At 41.6% G+C, this 18,649-nt stretch overlaps 1 protein-coding gene and 1 long non-coding RNA gene across 3 annotated transcripts in view; one reads left to right on the plus strand and one right to left on the minus strand.

The window, feature by feature from the left end:
• Positions 1-10,002, plus strand: part of LOC122166590 — a 36,802-nt gene extending 26,800 nt beyond the window's left edge. For both annotated transcript variants that reach the window (XR_006170836.1, XR_006170837.1), the window contains one exon: positions 7,118-10,002. This is a non-coding gene — a long non-coding RNA (uncharacterized LOC122166590). The remainder of the gene's footprint in view (positions 1-7,117) is intronic.
• Positions 10,003-11,236: 1,234 nt separating this feature from the next.
• Positions 11,237-18,443, minus strand: WSB1 (WD repeat and SOCS box containing 1). The gene is made up of 9 exons (XM_042830452.1): positions 18,309-18,443; positions 17,580-17,748; positions 17,207-17,475; positions 16,652-16,783; positions 16,279-16,379; positions 13,981-14,153; positions 13,506-13,619; positions 12,613-12,720; positions 11,237-12,360 (listed from the first exon to the last, which is right to left on the minus strand). Exons 1-9 carry the CDS (start codon positions 18,346-18,348, stop codon positions 12,201-12,203), a joined length of 1,266 nt encoding a protein of 421 aa, XP_042686386.1. The 5' UTR covers positions 18,349-18,443; the 3' UTR covers positions 11,237-12,200.
• Between the last annotated feature and the right edge of the window lie 206 nt (positions 18,444-18,649).

An 18,649-nucleotide genomic window follows, 5' to 3' on the forward strand; every position in this document is an offset into this window, starting at 1 on the left:
TATTTGCAAGAGAGTGTAGTGATGGTAAACAAAATGGAGCATTAAACTGAAATGAAGCAACAAAACCTCAATTATTTAAGAAAATGCCATCTGTATCTGACAGGAACAAAATTTTTACAGAGCCTCTGAAGTGATGACTGATGGCTTAATTGTGTTTGGGACAATTTCAGAATGCAATTCCTCAATACTTGCTACAGTTTTTCTACTCTTCCTTAGGCTGGGAGCCAGACTATTCTTTCCCAGAAGTAAGGAAAATGAGCATCATTAGCTGAAGCTTTCCAGCAAAAGGACTCTTGCAATATAGACCCACTAAACAAAAGCACGATTGTTTGCAGGCCCAGGAAAAAGTACTGCTTGCAGATGACAAATGAGCAACATTAGAAGGAGGAAACAAAGTTTTGACAGATGCCAGTCTCCAGCCACCATGAGGCTACTGTCACGCTCTGATGATTCATATGCAAACTGTATCATGAAAGGCCTATAAAGCTGTGCATAATTTATGATTTCCTTCCTCTTCCTCCTCAAGGGCAGCATCTCACAGCTGTAGTCTCTGAGGGTGTGTTTCTGAAAGAGACTTGTCCTGGAAAAGTTAACAGAGGTAAAAATTCAGGAAAAGAATTGAAGACATGCATTTCTTTGGTTTTCAGGGACTGTTAGTTTGTGTTTCATGCATTGGTTCTTTCCAAATTAAAGCAGAAGAAACAAAAGAAGTCAGAGGTTGTCTCCTAGCCTTAGCAGAACCCTGTCATACTCCGTGCTTCTCCAAGCAGATGGCCTCCTACAAAAAGCCAGGGCACTAATGGATCAGAAAATCCCACACAGCTTGTTTTCTTCCTCTAAAGCTGACAAATCCAATCTGCAGTGGGATGCAAATGGTTGTTATGACACAAAGTGCAGCTGCTGCAGGTTACCTTCAGACCCTGGGTAAACTGCAGATTCCCATCTAAACACACCCTGGTAGTTTTATTACTTGCTAAAGAGCTACTCTCTCGACTCTGACGTCAGAGTCTCTGCCTTTATGTATAATCATAAGGAGGCTATTGGGTGAATGTTTCTGCCTGCAAAGGTAAGCAAGCACGCTGATCTGGGGAACAAACCCTGCAGCTTACTGCCTAGCAGGCAGCAATGGAGTTAGCAGACAGCCACTGATACAGGAGTTGGTTGCACTCTCTTGTGCTTTCTCAGAAGCCTTCCTTCACTGCATGTTCACAGACAGCCAGAGAGCCTAGAATTCTTGCTCCTTCACATGGTCTGTCTGGCAATTCTTTTGCTATCAGTGCTGATTCACAACACTTTTTGAATAAAGTCTGTGTTGTAATCATTGTAACTACTAAAAACTTCAATTTTACTCCAGCAAATAAATGCTTGAGGGAGTCAGAAATAGACTCCAGGATCTCCCACTTTTTGCTCATGTGGCAGCTGACACAAAACACATCTAATGAAGGAGAATAGCAGATATTTGCTAACAGTATAATGTGCTAATTTTTGCTGCACTTCTCTTGTTCGTGAGCATTTTTTGCCTTTATAGAGCAGATAGCACCTTGAAGCTTGACAACATATAACTCACCATCTTGTTAGAGAGAGCCAAGGGATGTGCTGAGAAGACAGTGGTTTTCTCAAATTCCATCCAAGAAACTATTTCCATTTCAAACCAAGTAAGCAATAGTGTATGTTATCCAGCAGAGAGCACTGTAGACTCAGAAAGGATTCCAGTATGGGGAGAAGTTGAATTCTCACCAATCAATTATAATTTTTTAACTGGAAGCCTTTTAAAGGGAGTTCTCCTTCTTTCTCCATGCCTTTTTATTTTTTTTTCTTCCTGGCAAAGGAATACAGCAACAATTCAAACCAATCCCAGCTTCTCGAGTGGAGTTAAATGGATCACAATCAAAGTCATATATGAAAGTAGAAACTCATCAGGATGCACATTGGGTCAGATCTCAGTGTAAGCCAGCCAGCCCTGCTGTCTGAATTGTGAGGTTCAGTGCAAAATCCTGAATATATCTTTAGAGAGCACGTGGCTTTAAAAATAACATACTTTTGGTATCTCTGGGTTTTGGTATGTAAGTAAATAGAGATCATGTTCTTTACCATGATTCTGGAAATGTAACAACATTGTGCTCCTGTGCTCTGAGATGAAATTCAGCTCTGGTTATTTTATTCTTGAAGTTGAGTTCTTAGGAACAAGGTGTCATTGGTGTAAAATCACAAGACTAATCAGTTTTGAAAGAGCAGAGGAAACCGAGTCAGCAGCAAAGCTACATCTGTCACGAGTGGAGTAAAATCTCTGCATCTGCCCCTGTAGACATTTTATTGAACTATATTTGTATTTGATATTTGTTCTGAGAAGCAAAATAAACCTTGTGTCACTATCTTACCACATCAGGAAGGAAAGTCATATTCTGAGGTTGTCCTCGGGCTCCTTCTCTATGCCTCATTTATTTCTCTTTAAACAAGGGATTATGTTTTCTGTTCATCGCTTTGTCTCTTGTCAGCTTAGCTTAGGAGTTCTTTGGACTAGAGAGACTTGGTTTTTGAAGACTTGTATTCTACTGCATTGTAGTAATAGAGATTTAAACGTTTACTGATTTCCATAAGCATTTCAAATGCTATTTTTGTCATATTTCTCCATATATGCTGCTGACTTGCATTTTGAGTAATGTATGGTTTGAGGTAATTAGTTATCTAAAATGCTGGTTCATTTCTGAGTAGTACGTAGGCAATTGCATCTGCTGTTGAAGCCAAGAACTGCATACGTTCAGGGAAAAAGTAGCCTAAAAACACTCTCATCACCATGTTTCTTACACTACTAGGCAGAACCGATAGTAAAAAGAGGAAACCATTCTCTACATATCACACTGCACAAAGCATTCTCACAGCTGTATGTAAGAATCTTGGTTGAGGCAAGCCTGGGGTGTGGTGCTGGCTTAGCTTTAAAGGAATTGCTTATTGGGCAAAGAACTCCATAGGAAAAGGGTAATTTAAGAAGTTCTGCATCCACACAGATGAACGTCTTGAATGAATTTATTTTGGAGCATGTTGCCAGAAGAGCTCATGAATTGAGCTGCATATCCTTCTGCAGACAGAAATAGGCTCGGTTAAGTCAAGCCTTCCTGGTCTGATTATGCAGATTAACTGGAAAGAGACACTTCTGCACCAAGTATGAGGCTGTCTATATGTATATTCCATGCCAGCAGTGAATATTAAGCTCAGGTGGGTCGTTTCCTGAGAATTAGTGGTGCAGGGCATCAGTCAGAAATGTCGCACTGAATGTCTCGGATGAACACCATCCTGGCAAACACAGGTTTGTGTTTGGTGAACACTTGAAACACTTCAGGACACTTCCAGCCCCCCGACGTCTCATGAGGCAGTGGGCACAGTAAATGAACTATGTGCAGCCAAGTGATCTTTGTACCTTCCTCTGGGACACCGCAGTGAACACGCACACAGCCGCCAGCTCGCTGGATGTGGGAACTGGAGCTCAAGGGCCAAGCTGTTCCCAGGCCCAGGAAGCGCAGCCTCACGGCCAGCTGGACACCAGCAGGTCTGCGCTACACCTGGGCACACTTAGCTGGAGTCACACACACCCACATTAATCCATGTGACACAGACAGCTCAAACTTCCTTTTCTTTATTGCAAATTGTTCTTTGCTGTAATGATGACTCACTAGGATCTGGTCAGTTGTTCATCAGCTCACTCATGATGTACTCTGTTTAGCTAGATTTTAATTCATTATGCACTGGAGTATATTCAGAAAAGATCCCCCAGGCAGTAGGTGAAGCTCACCTGTGGTGGCACTGAGATCAGAGAAACAGCATTAGCAGACTGTACTCCAAATCTAGTGCTGATTTACAGCAATGAAAGAAAACCTAATTTTTGCTTATTCCCCTGAGTGTGCCAATTGTAGCAGCTATGTTTGATTTATTGTTCTGAAAGAACAGTGCTTTTTGAATCACTGTCAAGCAAACAGCTTGGTACATTAGGAATTTCCTCTTGATGCCACAGCCCGCAGCCCTTCTTGAATGTCTTACTGTTTTGTAGGTGTGTTGCTGAGGTTTATGTGCATGGGGCAGTTGTTCAGCTGCTCCATTACAATGCTGGTGGCCTAACAGGAAACAGACTGGGACAGCAGCAAACAGAAATCTCAGTCTTGTGACTGACACCACAGCAGGATCAAAGTTCTTCCCAAACGAGGTCTTCTTGTTACTGTTATCTGCAGTGGACCTTGGATTTTTTTTTTCTATCGCCTGATACAATTAAGATGAAGCAATATTTCTTTTTAAAATCTTTTCCCTGGACGTGTTTCTTGTGCTGTGACCACAAGGTGCTAGTCAATAATTAATAATACATCAAAACATGCCCTAGTGGCTCATTTAAACAGGCAAGCTGTGCAGGTAGGCAGGAAGATGTGCATTTACACTGCAAATAGTGTATGCCAGTGTATTTTTTTCATATACTTTTTATGTCCTGGTATTTATTTTGGTATAGGATGATTTGCAGATTGATGCTATATCTTTTGAAAGCAGATTAGGATAGCCTTCACAAAGAGCTATTTGTCTTTAGGAGCAAAAAAGTAACAGAGAAGGAAGTAGCATCAGTAACATCTTAGTGGTTTAATTAAACAAGCATAATTAATGTGTTCTCACAGGTCACTGAGCTGATGAGCTGTTTGGATCACCAGTGGAATTTGTGTGGCCTAACATACTTGAAATAATAACAGAAAAGTCATAAAAAAGAAACAGTGAAGGACACCATGCATACAAAAATGTATTTTATAGTTCACTTTTAAAGGACATGTTTCTAGGCTACCTGATGAATTAGTACTTAGCCATTTCTCTGACATTTGTTGACAAATTAAGTGGATCTCAAAGCTTCTTTGGATTGCTCAGCTATTTCTCTAGTTAATCTTTTGTGTACTGAATTTCCAACCTGAATAATGAAAATGCAGTCTTAGTGCTTGACTCTTTTAAATTGAATCTTATCCAACAGAGCAGCTATTTCTGCACTTATGCTTTCAAGAGATTAAGAGTGAAATCATCCAAGTGAGCCCACTTGATGTGCCAAAAAACCTATGTCTTTCTGCAGAGTGTACAAGATTTGGGAAGGGTAAAGGTGGGAGAAAGCACAGCTAAATGGCAGCTCAGATTTTAAAGGGGTAGAAAGTAAGGAAGAGCTTCCTATGTCTGTCTTTCGGAAATAAACAGTGACAACTTTCCTCTCTGGATTTAAATGCTCCTGAACTGCTGCCTTTGGTTATAATTTCTGATATACCTCCTTAAAAATGCTGGTTTCTACCTTGCTAAGGGACCATAATTCTGCACAGCAAATCATAACATGTAGCAGGATAATACACATTTGTTCATGATGATGCATGAGATTTGTAGGGCACGCTTGCATGGCTGATGCTGTTCATTTCAGCAGGACTCGGGCCAGCTCTACACTTTGCCAGCACAGCTCTCAGGCAGGGCATTTTTTCCAAAGTAAGAGTTCACCTGTAACTCTCCTCTTGCAGGTTGCACTTACAGCGATCTCCAAGCACTGCAGTGCTACTTTTTGCCTCGACTCCTATGGACTCTCCTAAGTGCTCACAGCTGTGTGCTCCTATCCTCCTTAGCTACCACTAGACAGTAGCTGCCATTCTGTGTTCAGCTTAGAAAAAACAGAAGGCAGATAAATGCACGCAGAGGGCTGCATTAAGACTTAATGGCGTTTTGCTTTTGTTATCTCCTGTCCATATACACAGAACCACATAGGCAGGAACTGTAGCTGTTTGACACTCAAGTAAATTCACATACATGAGGTAATGTACCTAGGCACCTGAAGAAGTGCAGAGTATGCTCCAATGCAGTGACGAAAAGTCCATCATCTTGTGCACAGGCAAACTGAGCTATCTGTAGTGTTTGTGAAGCTTGCGTGGGCTGAGAAGCGAGGTCAGAGGGAGGTGGGATTAAGTCTTTCTGTTATGTAGCCCCCAGCCTGGCAACTTCAATATAACAGCCCATAAATAAATATTTTATCTCCTCCATGCAACAAAGAAGTCAGACATCTGCAAAGACAGTGGGTGTTTGGGATTTTCTAATCTCCCATTTGAAATAACATACATTCCAGAACTTCTGTCTGGAATTCAACTAGTTACAAAAGGTGTAATTTAGCTGATAGCTGATATTGTTATAATGACCTAAACAAAGTTACTGATTGCTTATCTTAAGTTTACATTGGCTTTGCTTTCATTCTAGTACATCGATAATTAAAGCTGTTCTGGAACTGCTTACTGCAGCTGGATTTGTGTGCTGTGTGGAGCGGTGTTTATAAAACAAAATTATCCCCGTGCAGAAGCCAGCATCACACATAAAACCCACCTGCCTTACTCAGATGGTTCTAATCTGAAACAATTACTTGGCTAAAGAGTTTTTGCTTGACACCCTTCTTATGGGATGATCCTGACCACATTTCCTATAGGATCTCATACAACGTCTATCCTTTATGAGAACATTGTAATTTATGAGGAATAGAGGTTATGGGATTCATCACCATATTTCTGAATTGTTGAAATGGAAGACCTCATTTAGCTGCAATATTAATGATATCGATCCCACAGAATACTTAGGAGTGTTTTTCGGTCTCTCCCTGAATGATTCAACGGAGATGCCTTGTGTGAATGCTGAAAATAGGTGTTGTTCTCACAGCGTTTCCAAAGACCTTCCTTCTGATGATGAGGAAGTTATCTCTTGGTCTCACTTCTGACATGCCTTCAGGCAGCCATGCACCCGTGTGATGCAGCAGAGGCTGATCTGTGCCCAGGACTGCAGGGGACAGGGACAGTCACTGAGGATGTTTGCAGGCTATCTCTGCAGTCCTTCTTCCCATGCTTTTTTGTGTCCAGAGAGGCTTCTATTACTGATGCTGCTCTTTTTTATCTGTTTGTTTTTTGTTGTTGTTTTTTTTTTCTTCTTTCTCCTTGCCCCTCTCTGTGTAATCTACTGATAAGTGCTAGTTAATAACAGCTGGGAGGGAATTGATATTAGCTTGGAGTAGGCTTGATTGCACTCAGCCTGAGCACTATCCTCCCTGTGTAAAATTATTCCCTACATCTTTAATCTTTCTGTCCTCTCTCAGGTCTTCTCTGTGTTACATGAGTGCAGTTTCTCCTCAAGTCCTTCTTCTGTGTCTCTGCTGGCTGTGTGGTAGAGCGATCGCCTTGGCCAGGCTGCCTGTCTGACAGACATAGCTCTGCTGTCTGTAAGTCATTTGTGGGTTTCTTGTGCTTCTAGAAATGGTAACAACAAAAGTTGTAATTATTGCTTCTGTTTTCAAAGCTTGGGCAGCTCAGATGTCTGGGCCTGTCAGGAAATACTGCTATAAGTGAATGAAAGGGAGGATAAATATGCACTGGTCAAAAACAAGTGTTTTACTATAATATTCCTAGAACTGTACTGGACCTCTCTTTGCAGAGTGTAACTGATTGCCAGCCCAATGCCATGAAGTACTGTGGTCCTGTGAGGAGCCAACAGCTTTGTAACTTGTTTGTTGTGGTAACTACCAGCCAGAATTGAGTCTCAAGCTAAGCTTCCTGGTACACAACGTCCCTCACCCTGGCTACCCCACAGAGGATGTGCTAAGCTTTGAGAGTTCATGTCTGTATTCCTGGCCTTATTGATGGGCTTAGCTTTGCATGATGGTCAGAACTGGAAACTCCTTGGGGATAGTGGGGATGAATCAGTTGCAAATCTCACCTTGTGGTGTCCCTCTGCACCACAGCCGGTAGAGGCTTGAAAGCAATTGATTATATATACACTTGCTAATGACGTAGCTTGCGTACTTAGTCTAAAAATTATCATTTGTGTCCTGGAGAAAAGATTCAAACAAACAAAAAAAACTGATTCAGAGTGAGGAGAAGCAGGCTGAGGCTTCATGGGGATAATTTTCATTTTGGAGTAGGTGGAATGCTCTGAATTGGTGAAGGAGAGGAAACTGAGATGTTATTTTCTTCCTTTGCTTCCATAAATCACACATTTCAGTGAACCTGGCCTGATGGCTTCAATAAGCCTCTCCAGTAAGACTCTACATTTAAGTCACACTTGCTAAGTGCAGAGAACATGCATAGTGAAAGGCAGGCTGTCTGGAGACAAAACAAAATCTCTCAAGGTTGGCAACACTTAGAAACAAAACTTAGTGTGAGCACAAGTAAGTGAAATTTGTGATTGGATCCATAGCTGGGCTTTCCTTCAGCTAGGGTACGCCTGAATCTGTGGGCTCATGGTGCAGAAAACTGTCAAGTACCATTGTGATACTGGGGCTTTGCGGTGCCCAGGCAGAGAAGAAGGGAACTGGTCAGTAAAGGCTCCACATTGTCCAGCATCCTGTCCCCAGCAGAAATGTGCTCTGTATTACTGCGTATAGGGTTAATGAACAATAACAGAGTAAATAACTATCAGCATATTAGAAATTTTCACTTTCCTCTTGCCTGTTGTGACAGCCGTTGTCTATTACTTCTGTGTTGTTAACATGCTTTTCTTTCTAGAAGAGCTCATTAGATCCAAAAATTCTCAGTTATTCATGTCTTTCTTCCACTGCTAGATATTTCTGCCCATGTTAGGAAATTCTGCAAGCTATTACATCATCTGTTCTTCCTGCTAATTGTCTTTGCTGCCTGGCCTGGCAAGGCTGTGCTTGCAGTGCTCAGACAGCGCAGTGTGTCAGCGTATTGCAGGACGACTCTGCTTCCGGCCTCTCGGCCCAGTTCCTGTCCACTTTATTGATTTTCTTTAATACCCAGAGAACACTTCAGCAAAGGATTACAAAATGCTTTAAGGACATTAATTATGCTTGCCACAGAAATACCAGCTGTGCAGAGCATGTTTCTAGATGACTTTGAATGGATCTAAAACTGGTTCTGCTCAGTCCCAGCTAGAGTGCCACCAACACAAAGGGGCTACTTTTGCTCCATTAAATTTTCCTCTTTATGAGCTCTTTTTAACTAGGCCAAATATTTCACAGCTTGGTAACAACAGCAAAACACCCTTCAGCCTAAAAACCACGTCCATGCATCTTAATAGCATTCCAGAGTTGCAGTTTGTTTCCTCGGTTCCTAACAAATGTCTCTAGCCAATTTTCTAGCTGTAGATTGTTCTGAGGTTGTAGAACAATTATTTCCATTATCAAGTAGAGCAATTAAGCGCATACTCTCAAATCACAGCTGTCTGCATCCATCTGTTTAATGTTTGCAGGTACAGAAATGTTAGTAACTGCTACCTTCTTGGTTTGCGGTCTCTCATGAGGAGGGCTGCTGCTTCCTCAGGACAGACGTTCCGGCAGAGTGCAGAACAGAGCTAAGCTGATTAGAGTGACTGCATTTAGGAGCGTGTATTTGTAAATCAGAAGGCTCCTGGCAGAAAGTTTCATGTCTGGCAGCTACTCATCTCTGCATTCAGGTTGAGGTGGAATGTTCTAGGGGCCACACAACTCATCGGTTTTTCCTTCAGCTAGTGTATGAGAAGCTGTGTCTTCATATGTGCATTTAGGGGGGAAAAAGAAAAATGTTGTCCCAAATTGGAGCAATTCAATGAAAAATATTGCACCAAATGAGTGAGTCATTAAGTAGCATGGTGACACGTATGCGATTTCCTTGCCAGCAGGATTTTAGTTCCTGAGGAAGTTTTGTTCTGTTGGCTTTGTTCTGTAGTCGTCTTTGTAAAGTGGAAAGTTGATTTATGACATTTGGAAACAGTTTTTGGGGGAAATCTTCCTGGAAAGTAGGCCTGAGTGTCTGGGCTGAGCATTCAGAAGAGAAGATGGCTTGCTTGCTACAGGCCATCATCTCTCTTCTTTTGTACATGTGCAAATACGGTACGTTGCACTGCAAATGGGCTGAAACACAGCATTACCTTCTTTCACTGTGAGTCTGAAGTACATGTGTTGTCACTTAACTGTGCTGTAGCAAAGGAATGGGGATATTTATAGGGTTGGGGTTTTTTTTGTTTTTTTTTTTGTTTTTTTTTAATTATTTTTCAGTTTAAGGCCTGCTGGGCTGTGCTTAGTATCAGTTCTTTCTGCTTTGTCAGAGACTTTTTGTATGTCACCCAAGAAAACGAGGACATGAAAATAGATCTGCCAGTAAGACCCTACTGTTGAAGCAGAAAAGCACCTTGTATTTCTGAAGCATCCTAGTCTCTTAAAATGCCAACAGCATGTCCAAGAATGAAGGGATTGATTTCTTAATAGTTTCTGTATGTAGTAGCTAAGCTGGTAGAAGCCAAGTAGGCCATCTGTCACATTCCAATAAATAAATAGATGTTTGATCAAGTGAGGCTGGATGAAACCATCAAAAAGATGGCTTCTTTGCATAGCAGACTTGCCAGCTTCTGTAATAGCAGGAGTTGTGTTCTGGTGAGCTTCTGCCACAGCCCATACGCGCTAAATTCATGAAAAACAATTCTCATCAGTCCTATTTCCCATTTCATCTTACTCCCTGAAGTTTTTCACCACTCCATCATGGTACCAGTGCTGGTGCTACTGCAGGAATCCACTCTTTCTAAGCCAGCCAGTACAGGGATGGAGAGCATGGAAACAGTTCCCTCACTTGCTGGAATAAGACGGACAACAGTCCTGCTCAGATTCAAGGCTCCTCTGGCTCTGTCTGCTGCCCACCCTCTCAAGGATGAAATCGGCCTTCTAGGAAGTGCTGGCTGCTTCCTTAGGGATTCACACGTGGTTAGAGGGCAGTTACTTCCCATCCCTAAGCAGATGCTTTTTGCGCTTCCAAAGGTTCCGCAGCCTTTTGCATGTCTGTCACCACAAAGGACCCAGCATAGCTGCCACTGATGTAGCTTGGTTAATTTTTAATGAGCCATTGGCCATGATTTACTGTGACTCTGCCATCCATTGTATGCATCATATAATATTTGTTGTGACACAGGTTGAACAGTACTCTGGAAGCGTATGGAAGTAAAAACCCCCATTCAACTTACATGTTACTACAGCCTGCACAACCTCGGCTACGTGCTGTAGTCAGAACTCCCTTTCCTCCATTTGACACAGTGCACAAGCACAGGAACTCTTTATGTCACTGAATGCTTGTGACCTGGTCTAATTTAAGGGCTGGTCGTGCTGGGGCTCCCCACACTGAATTTTTACTGAGGTCAGTGTCCTGTGGGCCTGGAAAGGAAAGCTGTGCAAGAGAGCAGCTACAACTGGTGCACACAGATAGAGCTGACAAATCATTCACCAGATGCAATATATTTTTATACAAGTTTTTAATAAAAAAAATTCAACAAAAATATATATAATCAGGCATTTTATGCAATGCATACATTCTTTATATCTGCAGGTACAGATAAATAACAGAAGGCAAAAACAAGTACTATGCTTATCTTTGGCCATTAACCAATAATCACCCCCAGAGAGATATTATAGGGTCAAAGAATAATAAACTGAGTCTGTAAACTTCTCTTATTACGGACAAAGCATCAGGCAATAATACAGTAGTTAAATTTTTAGAAATGTAAGGAAATATTTCTTCAACACTGCCCAATACCTCAATAGAACCTGTTTTGCTGATGTGGAACATAAGGCCTCCTTTAGCTAACACAGGCAAAATTCCTGACTAGAGATATGCTCCATCCCTCACTACCTTAACCTACTTCCCTTCACCATACGTTGTTCTAAAAAGCCAAGCTGTACCTTTCCATCGAGTAAACTAACATGAATTCGTATCTGCGGATCAGTTTCCTGAACTCCAACCAATGTACATACATACAGAGCAGTTAAGCTTCCTTATGTCAATATTTTTTCTAACTCAGTGTCCCAGAATAATAGTTATCCTTCCACTTTACAGCACAGATGCATCTGATGGCTCTACCAAAGCAATATATACATGACACACATAAAAAATGATAAAAGCAATGTTAAAGATACATTGACAGCACATAGCAGCTTATGTCTATGTATGTACATGTTTTCACAGTTACATTTTAGAAAATTGAGAACATCAGGAATACTTCTACTGTGTTTTCCATAAATATTAAAAATTTAACTGTCAGGTATTTGGACACAATATTTAGGATATCACTTTTAAATAGCTCTAGAAAACCTGTAGCGTTTTAATCACAAAGGCTGTAAAGTTTGAGGATTCTTTGAAGTGTTCAGCCAGTTTCAGCAGCCAGGCCACCTGCCAGTTTGATATAATTTTTACTTTCTCTGCTCAAATCTGGTAACAAAGAAATTCCACCACTTTTGATGGAATAGGCAAGTTCTTGACCTGGTTTGTGGGCATCACTCTTCGAATTGCCATGCGACACAAATGCTGGAGACTTGAGACTTGTCTTGGAGTTGCCCAGAAGTACACGCTGCCGTCCTGCGTCCTGCACAGCAAGAACGAATGAGTAAATAAACCAGAAAAAAGAAAACAGAATTACTGCCCTCGATTATCTAATGATTCTGCTCCAATCCACATTTGTGGGTCTGTATTTTATTTATTCTCCAAGATAAGGAATGAGTTCATCGGACTCTAGATTTTCTGCATTGAGTTGCATGTTACAACTGAAGATCCTTAGAACACTTAACTAACAACCTAACCGTGTCACTTCAATATTGAAGGGGGAGCATATACTTGCCCTGCAGCTAGAACACTGCCATCAGTAGAAAAGGTACAGCAGAGCCCGTTGTTCAGAGGAGCAACTTGTACAGGGCACTCTTCATCAATTCTCCAGAATCTTATCATTCTGAAAAGGGAAAAATGAAGCAGTCAGTTATCAGAACAGACATTTAATTCTATCTCGTATCATCTCCGTTTCCATTAAAAAAAAAAAAAAAAAAAAAAAGTCTGATAAAAATTCTGGGGATTCCTATCAATATTTTCATATGCATACAATACATTTCAGATGTGACCTGAAATATTATCACTTCTTCATTCCTGTTATATACCATCATTTGTATTTCTTCAACCTTTCTAACTCTGCCATTTAAAACAAAAGCTGGCCTTCTGTAGCAGAAAGCAACAACCTGAAGATTTACAAAACCTCTCTTAAGCGTAATTCCTGACAGGAAAGCCCAACAATGCTTATCTTAACTAAACAAACAAAAAACTCAAGTGTTCCTGTAGTTAATATCCTTGCTGTCATCTTGAGAAAGCATTCTTCATAAGCTTAAAATACGATTTGCACATTAGCAGAAATTGAATACCAGATCATGGAGTACTTTGCCTTTTGCTGTGTAAACTAAAACAACAGAAAATTCTTAACTGCACTGTTATTTCAATTTACATTTTTCATCTTTATAACCCCTCTCTTTTTATTTTCCGTTGTTGCTCTGATCATCTCCCCTGTACACAGCTCATTATTATCTGCATTCAAAATGAACAGAAACATGCAGCAGTCACCTCACGTACTTTTACCAAGACTACCAAATGCCATTTCTCAGTTTAAAACAGGCCAACCCAACTGCCATTAAACGTTCACATCATACAGGAGGAATTAAAGGAGTCCAACAGATCTTTCCCCATACTTACTTATCATCAGCAAGGCTTGCAATATGTAGTCCATCGTGACTGAAAGACACTGATCTCACCCATCGGTCATTTGCACCTCCAGCAAATATTGGAGTAGGAGGTGGAAACAGATGCCTGCAGATAGAGAGAGAGCCAACAGTGTAATACTTAAGAGCTACAGCAGACTTCCTTCACAACCAGTTAAGCTGAAAGAAAAAAACCGGACTGAACATTTTAACTACGAAATCAGGAGCGGAAATTTTACTACTGTATCTTTTGCAGTACTGAGTATTTACTGAAAATGCTTTCATTAGTGCACACTGAGGTACTGGTGCTTTGAATTCTTCCTCAGAGGGAAAAACTCCACTATGCTACCACTGTAGGATTTTTGTCAGCTGCTACTAAGATTTTCTTTCCCAAGTCTTGTTATCAGTTACAGCCAAACAAGACCATCAATCTTCAGTAGGGAATGCCTGGATGGAACTACTCCACTTACCCAAACTCCATAAGAACAACTCCAACGTATGGATCCCAGACACAGACTCGAGTATCGTAGGATGCAGTAGCCAGTAAAGCTCCATCAGGAGAAAACTCACAGGCTACAACATCATTGTGATGTCCCTCAAGTTTTCGTATCATGGAGTATTTATCCATATCCCAGAGAAAAACCTGCAATTACATAAGCTAATGTTATAGCTCTGCTCAGCGAAGCAGTGAAGCAATTACTTTGTTTAAGAATAGCTGCTTAACTAGGATTATATTAAAATCAGGCATTATGAATTACTACAATTAAGAAATATGCTCAGTGTCATACTCGAGATTAAAATGAAAATTTTAAAAAATAATTAAAGCAGACATGCAAATTCTAACTCGCTTGTTAAATGTTATTAACAAAATAAGACAAAATATAAGATAAATACAACACAATTTAACCACGTAGCTTACTGAAAATCATGTATTACAAAACTATTTTATTAAAATATGCAGAAATAAAAGGGTTAAACTCTACAGTCCCCTCTTTCCAGTAACTACCAAAATTTTAAGAAATATACAGACAGAAAGTGTAAGGTTAACATATTGTTACTCCAGTGGCATCCCTTTGAGTTTAAGATCACTTGTTTACAATTGGCTTGGATCACCAACGTCAGCCTAGGAAGAGAAACAGATACTGCAAGCAAAGAGAATTTTCACAGCCAAAAGTTATGTCTCTGGCAAAACAATAGGGAAGTCTAACCATATTATTAGAAAGAATTTATGCATTTTAAATCAAGTCAACAATAAAAGAGACATTAATATTACAATTTACTCAGTTAATTGCACACTATTATAAACAATGATAAAATATTATTCTGGGATTTTACATGCAGTTGTACTTTATATGTATATAAAATCAAAATGAAAATTGTGCATAATTACTTAATATGAACTATCTTTGTTCTGCAGCATGAGTTTATGGAAAATATATGATCTTAAGCAGAAGATATTATGTCCCTGAAAGAGCTTATTAGGGTCCTTGTCTTTTTCTTCCCCTTACTCACAGATTAAAAACAAACATCTTAGATAAGTCTATGTTTTACCAAAGCAAACGTGGCCTTAGTGCCTCACACATTTCCTAAAGCTGAACCAATTTCTCTAAGACCCCAGCATTGCATAAAACTAGAAACTAGGTTTTAGGAGTCAAGTATGTTTCACTGCTGTGAAAATTATTAATAAAAAAAAAAAAGAAAAAGAAAAAAAAAAAAGAAAGAAAGAAAGCAGAAAGTGGACATCAACCAGCACCTGCGTACGTACAGTACACCTTGCAGTCGAATGCAAGGTTACTTCATCCTATGGTAAAGTTCGCCCCCAGCCTGGTAGCCAGAGATGCCACTCTTTCTGCCCAGCTAACACCACTGTGCTCCTGTGTGAGTGGTGCCAGCTTAACCTCAATCACACCAATATTGCTGCCACCACCTGTGACAGGGAAAGCAAGAAGCTTATGCAAAACACACAGCCTAAAGATATCAATGTATACATCTACATCTACTCTAATTAAAGAAAAAACAAGCCCCCAAACTCAACTATTCTCTATCAAAGCTGCACTGATAATTTAAAGCATAAAATGCATTTGAACAGTCATCTATACAAAGCAGTATTCAATTACTGAATTGTGCTTACTAATCAGCATAGATACGCTTCGTAAACTGCCCAAAAAGCTCCTGTAACTCAGCTGAATTCCCCTTTTTGTCTTAATCTAGTTCTTCGGTGCCAACAAAAGTAGCTTACTGCATATGTGCTTTACCTGCACTGCTTTCAGTTCTCTAGCGGGGCATTACAATACAGGTGAAAAGAAAACCAGTATGCTGTCCTTCATTCTAGTTCTATCAGACACGTGAGTGCCATTCGTATTGGGAACACGCAGAGATACCGTGACTGCCTCAGACTTTGCAAAGTCCCTTTCATTGAGTAGAAGACAGAAAGAATAGAATCAATAATAAAGTAGCTTTATGCATTAGTCTGTGTATCTTTTAACACTGGAAGCTTTAGTCATCGATTTTATTCTACAGACATGTTCAGATGTGCAAGATTACTTTTCAAAGAACGCTTAAAGTTTCTTCAACTAAAAGCAGTGCAAGTTCAATTCATAAAATCAGTGTCTCAACACAACATCTGCTAGTTAAATTTCATGCACTTCTACATCATCATAAAACATTAGAAATCCATGACACAGAGCATAAGCCTAGAGTTACTTAGATTTAAAATGATTATGCATACAATTGAGTAGATTTAATGAACAAGAAACTCTGACACATACTGCTTTACTAGCTCCAACAGAACACAGAATGGAAGAATCTGGAGAGAATGCACAACCGTATACCCAGTTCTGATGTCCTTTCAACACTTTCATCATATTTCCTAAAAAATAAGAGATACGTAATAATTCACAAAATCAATTTCCATTAAATGTTACAGATCCAATTTGAAAAGCTCTGTAAAATGTTATACTCTTTCCAAACATCTTGCAATGTCAGTCTGCACAGAACATTTAGAGAACATACCGAGTAAATGATTAATAGAAATTTTTGTGTTTTTTTTTTAAAGAAGTCCTGACTTGTGTTAATTGCCATAAACAATGGAGTACATGCATATTCCTCCTGTGCGTTACAGCAGATGAACTGAAAACATACCGTCATCTTTCAGGTCCCACACTCTCAGTGTTTTGTCTCTGGATGCAGACACCAAAATCAGGCTGCCATCCGGGGCAAATGTTAAATCTCTGACAACTTCTGTATGGTCCATCAGGTTAAGGAGGAGTTTTCCTGTTACACGGAAACACCACAGTTTAAAATGAAGGGCTGTACTTTGTTCAGATTAAACTGACATATATTCTTCCCCATACTCAAGAATAAAAAGTAACCTCTTGTTTTTAAAATATACTAAAATTTTAAAATCCAGCGAAAGATTTTGGTGTAAACAACTAATGTGCATGAAGTCCCTCCCGTATGTAACCATTCCACAGCACCAAGGCCTCATCTGCCATCACTTACATCTCAGCACAACCTGACTCTGTTCCTTCCTCTCCCAGTGCAGTATGTTTCCAGTCGCAACCCACGATTTCTTTTTTAGATCAATTTGTATTCAATGTTCAATTTGCAATCACAGTTCTGCAAGCTATTTGTTGTATTTGATGTTAACACCGCATAAAGTCCACCGAAATGCCAGCTTCCCCTCACCCTCCCTACCTGTATACACATCCCAGATCTTGATGCGCCCATTGTTCAGGCCTGTTGCAAGCAGAAGCTGGTCCTGCCCAAATTTGAAACGATGCCATTCTATATTCACACAGCGACTCTGCTTCTCGGGCACTGAAGACCCAAAAGCAAGACTCCAGACAATATCACCACAGTCTATTATATGTTCACAGGGCTTATTTCGCTGACTGCCGTCACTGTTCTGTCTTGAAAGCCTTGTACTGGCAGAATTTGCAACATTCTTTGTGCTGTGCAACAAGCTGCAAAACAAAAGAATACAAGAGGAACTCTATGAAGAGTTATCTCCTATTTTGAAATCCTGAAGTTCTTCAGGCTAATTGAAAGCCATGCAGCTTTATCTTACAAGTTAGTAAGGCACTGGGACCAGGGGACCAGTTTCACTATGCGATGTCCTTGTGACCAAGCGAAGTAGGATCCATCGGGAGCAAACGCAACAGTCCAGTTCTCACGTCCACACTTCTTGTCGAAAGGAGAAGTGGGGGCCAAGAGTTCTCCAACAGCCCGCGACCGCGCTGAAGAGAAACAAAGAGGAAATTCCATTTCAAAATTAATTAAGTGTATCTTAAGATGTTACGAGGAACCAGGCAGCGTGTTACTCAATTGCTTGCTAGTTCATCACTTGTAAAGCAGCTGCCCACTGTCACAAAAGAAGCGGCCGACTTTCGGTATGCCTCAGCTGCAGCGGAGGCCGGGCGCTGGCTGCCATGGCAGCAGTGCTGCACCACGTTCCAGCCCACCCAAAGACTCCACAGCTCGGGGAAGAAAGCCCCGCTGGGTCCTGCCCTGAGTGGCACAAACGGCCGAAAGAAGCCCGTCGTGAAATAACAGCGCGTTTCGGTCCGCTGGAAGCCGCCGTCTCGTTCCGAAACCCGCAGACAAAGGCGTTCTGTTTCCCCGACGCGACCCGACCGAGCGGCGAGAGGCGGCAGCGCGGCCCCAACCCGGCGCAGCCTGGGAGCCGGGAACGCCGAGCGGCAGCCGCGGGGTCCGGGAGCAGCTCCCGACGAGGCCGCCCACCCCTCCCAGCCCGAGCAGAGCCGCCCCGACCGACCGACCGACCGCGCCGCCTCACCGATGAGCTTCTCGTTAACACTCAGGGGAAAGCTGGCCATCTACGGGGCCGCCCTTCGGACCGGCTCGGGCTCGGAAACCTGCGGCCGGGCGCAACGCAGCTACAGCGACCGCCGCTCGCCGTGGACGTAGGCACTGAGACAAAATGGCGGCGGCGGCGCGGGGAGTTGTGCGGGGCGGGGAGCGGCGGCCTCGCCCCGCGGGCGGGCGCTCATCGTCCTGCCGGCCAGCCTTCCCGCCTTCTCTCCCTTCCTCCCTCTCTCCTTCCAGCCCTCCTCGCCCTGTGCGGGGCTCCCCGGCCGCGAGCTCTGCGCTTTCACCACCCGTTGGGTTTTTGCAGCG

Source organism: Centrocercus urophasianus, unplaced genomic scaffold (genome assembly GCF_019232065.1).
Source record: "Centrocercus urophasianus isolate 14NV4802_14NV808 unplaced genomic scaffold, USGS_Curo_1.0 seq_33, whole genome shotgun sequence".
Classification (NCBI taxonomy): Eukaryota; Metazoa; Chordata; class Aves; order Galliformes; family Phasianidae; genus Centrocercus; species Centrocercus urophasianus.

Coding starts and splice junctions, on each gene's coding strand:
- WSB1 (XM_042830452.1), bottom strand. CDS start 18,348: ATGGCCAGCTTTCCCCTGAGTGTTAACGAGAAGCTCATCG. Junction 17,476..17,579: donor TCCCAGTGCCTTACTAACTT/GTAAGATAAAGC, acceptor TTTGTTTTGCAG/CTTGTTGCACAGCACAAAGA. Junction 13,620..13,980: donor GTTGTTCTTATGGAGTTTGG/GTAAGTGGAGTA, acceptor CTCTATCTGCAG/GCATCTGTTTCCACCTCCTA.